At 30.5% G+C, this 2,142-nt stretch overlaps 1 protein-coding gene across 1 annotated transcript in view; it reads right to left on the minus strand.

Moving 5' to 3' along the window:
- Positions 1-763: 763 nt before the first annotated feature.
- LOC105625696 (D-aspartate oxidase) overlaps positions 764-2,142 on the minus strand; it is a 4,063-nt gene continuing 2,684 nt past the window's right edge. Inside the window, exons 2-5 of the mRNA XM_012207019.1 lie at positions 1,870-2,015; positions 1,650-1,806; positions 984-1,268; positions 764-877 (exon numbers count right to left, since the gene is read on the minus strand). Coding sequence (XP_012062409.1) covers positions 764-877; positions 984-1,268; positions 1,650-1,806; positions 1,870-2,015 — 702 coding nt within the window. The remainder of the gene's footprint in view (positions 878-983; positions 1,269-1,649; positions 1,807-1,869; positions 2,016-2,142) is intronic.

Here is a 2,142-nt window from a genome sequence, read left to right on the forward strand (position 1 = left end):
ACACACACACACACACACACACACACACACAATTCAAAAACTTGATGTGTCCGATATTAATTTACGCGTGGCATGCATAAATTTGTTAGTTATTTCATAATAGTTTCAAATACGTTTATAATTAATATCGATAAACAATATTATTTTTGATACGATATTTGTCATTAAAAATATAATACAATATTTGTTACTAGATAGATGCATCACTCTTAAATTTTGACGAATACGATTTATTGTTTATTTTTCAGAAAAGATAATAAACTTGCGGTCTATGAAATACATTTTTCTGCTAATATATTTTAGAAAATATAAATGTGTACCTTCATATTTGATAAAGCCCTAAACAGGCTTTTACAAGTTTTATTTATAAATTGATTCATTGATCAGCAAATGATACTATGTACTATTAGAATTTATGTAAGCTTATTAATAAAGGATGCTCAGATAGAAAAAGGTTTTTTCAGCAATATTTTTTTTGTAATACATAATATATTACGCACAACAATTAGAGAATCACTTTAAAACATTTTGCCGATCCATAAAAGGCTATATTTTAGCTTCCAGTGAATGACACTACGAATATTACTGTAGCATTCGTAAAAGCTGAGTTATCAGGTTTCAAAATGAACCTTATATTTTGCAAAATTTTGGATAACTACATATGAGATACAGCGTCTTAAGATCAGTAAAATTTGCAGGTTTTAAAATGATTCCCTAATTGTTGTGCATGTATGTAATGAAAAAAAATGTTATGTAAATGATATTATATTTTAGAATTGGTAGATTTATGAAGTTCGACGGCTGCGTTCACGGCCATTATAGAAGTTCCAGGTGCCATGCAAACTCCGTAACCACCATGTCCATAATTATGTATAATCTATAAAAGGGATCTCTTTCATCTATACAATTTATAAATTAATATAAAGTACAATGTATAAATTAATATAAATTGTTTTTACTGTCTAAATTTTTACTATACTAACTATAGCTTTAGAATGATTACTAATACGACTCCCGTCTCCAACTCTAACACCACCATCCCGATGCGGTCGCAGACCGACTTCCTGTCGCAGAATTTCCGCATTTTTCAAGGATGGGATTAGCGTCTCGCATCTTTCACGAATTGCTGCAGATTCGTATGGACACAATTTTATATTTTCAGAGTCAAAGTTTCTCGATCCACCTAAAGTAACTATACCATTAAAGCCTGGTATGATATAAGTATCAAGCTCGCCGTAAAAGAACATTTTCATCCATGGCGCTTTTACCTATGCAGATATACTATTTTGTTATGCATATAAACGATTAGCAAGGAAATAATGTGTATTTATAATGCTGTTACCGTTACTTTTTATAATAACAATTTTTGATAACAATTTTATAATTTTTCATGACTGTCATCAATAATGTCAAGATTGAAAAAAATCTTGAAAAATAACTTATTATCATTATACGTTATCTATAAAAAGTAACTCATTTTTTTATTCGTTACATAACGAATGAGTTTTTTTTAATAAGTAACGCATAATGGTAACTAATTATTTTTTTAATAACTTTTTCAATCCTGACATTATCATTTATTAAAGCGTCAAGAGAAAGATTGTATGAATAAAAAAAGATGAATATTTGAGTGCAAGATAATGTCATACTTTGAGTACTTGGCCACGAAGAGAAACAAGATGTCTGTCATAGCATAATTTGCGCGCTCCAAGTCCAGTGCAATTTATTACGATATCGTAATCGTTAGTCAATTCTTTAAGAGAATTTAATTCTCTTTGCTTAAATGTAATTCCATTTAATTGCAATCTAGCAATGCGAATAGTTCAAATTACAGTTTTTCTGTCTTTCGTTGAATCATACATTACTTACCGACGTTTAACCCATGGAAGATACAAATTACTTTGTGTAAGGAGTGTCGAGAAGTATGATCCGTACTTCCAACTACCATTTACTAGTTCAAATTCTTCCTCGTTCACCTTTCTATATACTGGCACTACGCCTTCAAGCCAATGATTCTAATTAAATTTACACGTTAATTAATTAACGTGTAAACTCTGACATACGATGTGTGTGTGTGTGTGTGTGTGTGTGTGTGTGTGTGTGTGTGTGTGTGTGTGTGTGTGTGTGTGTGTGTGTGTGTGT

The sequence above is a fragment of the Atta cephalotes genome, assembly GCF_000143395.1.
Source record: "Atta cephalotes unplaced genomic scaffold scaffold00003, whole genome shotgun sequence".
Lineage (NCBI taxonomy): Eukaryota > Metazoa > Arthropoda > Insecta > Hymenoptera > Formicidae > Atta > Atta cephalotes.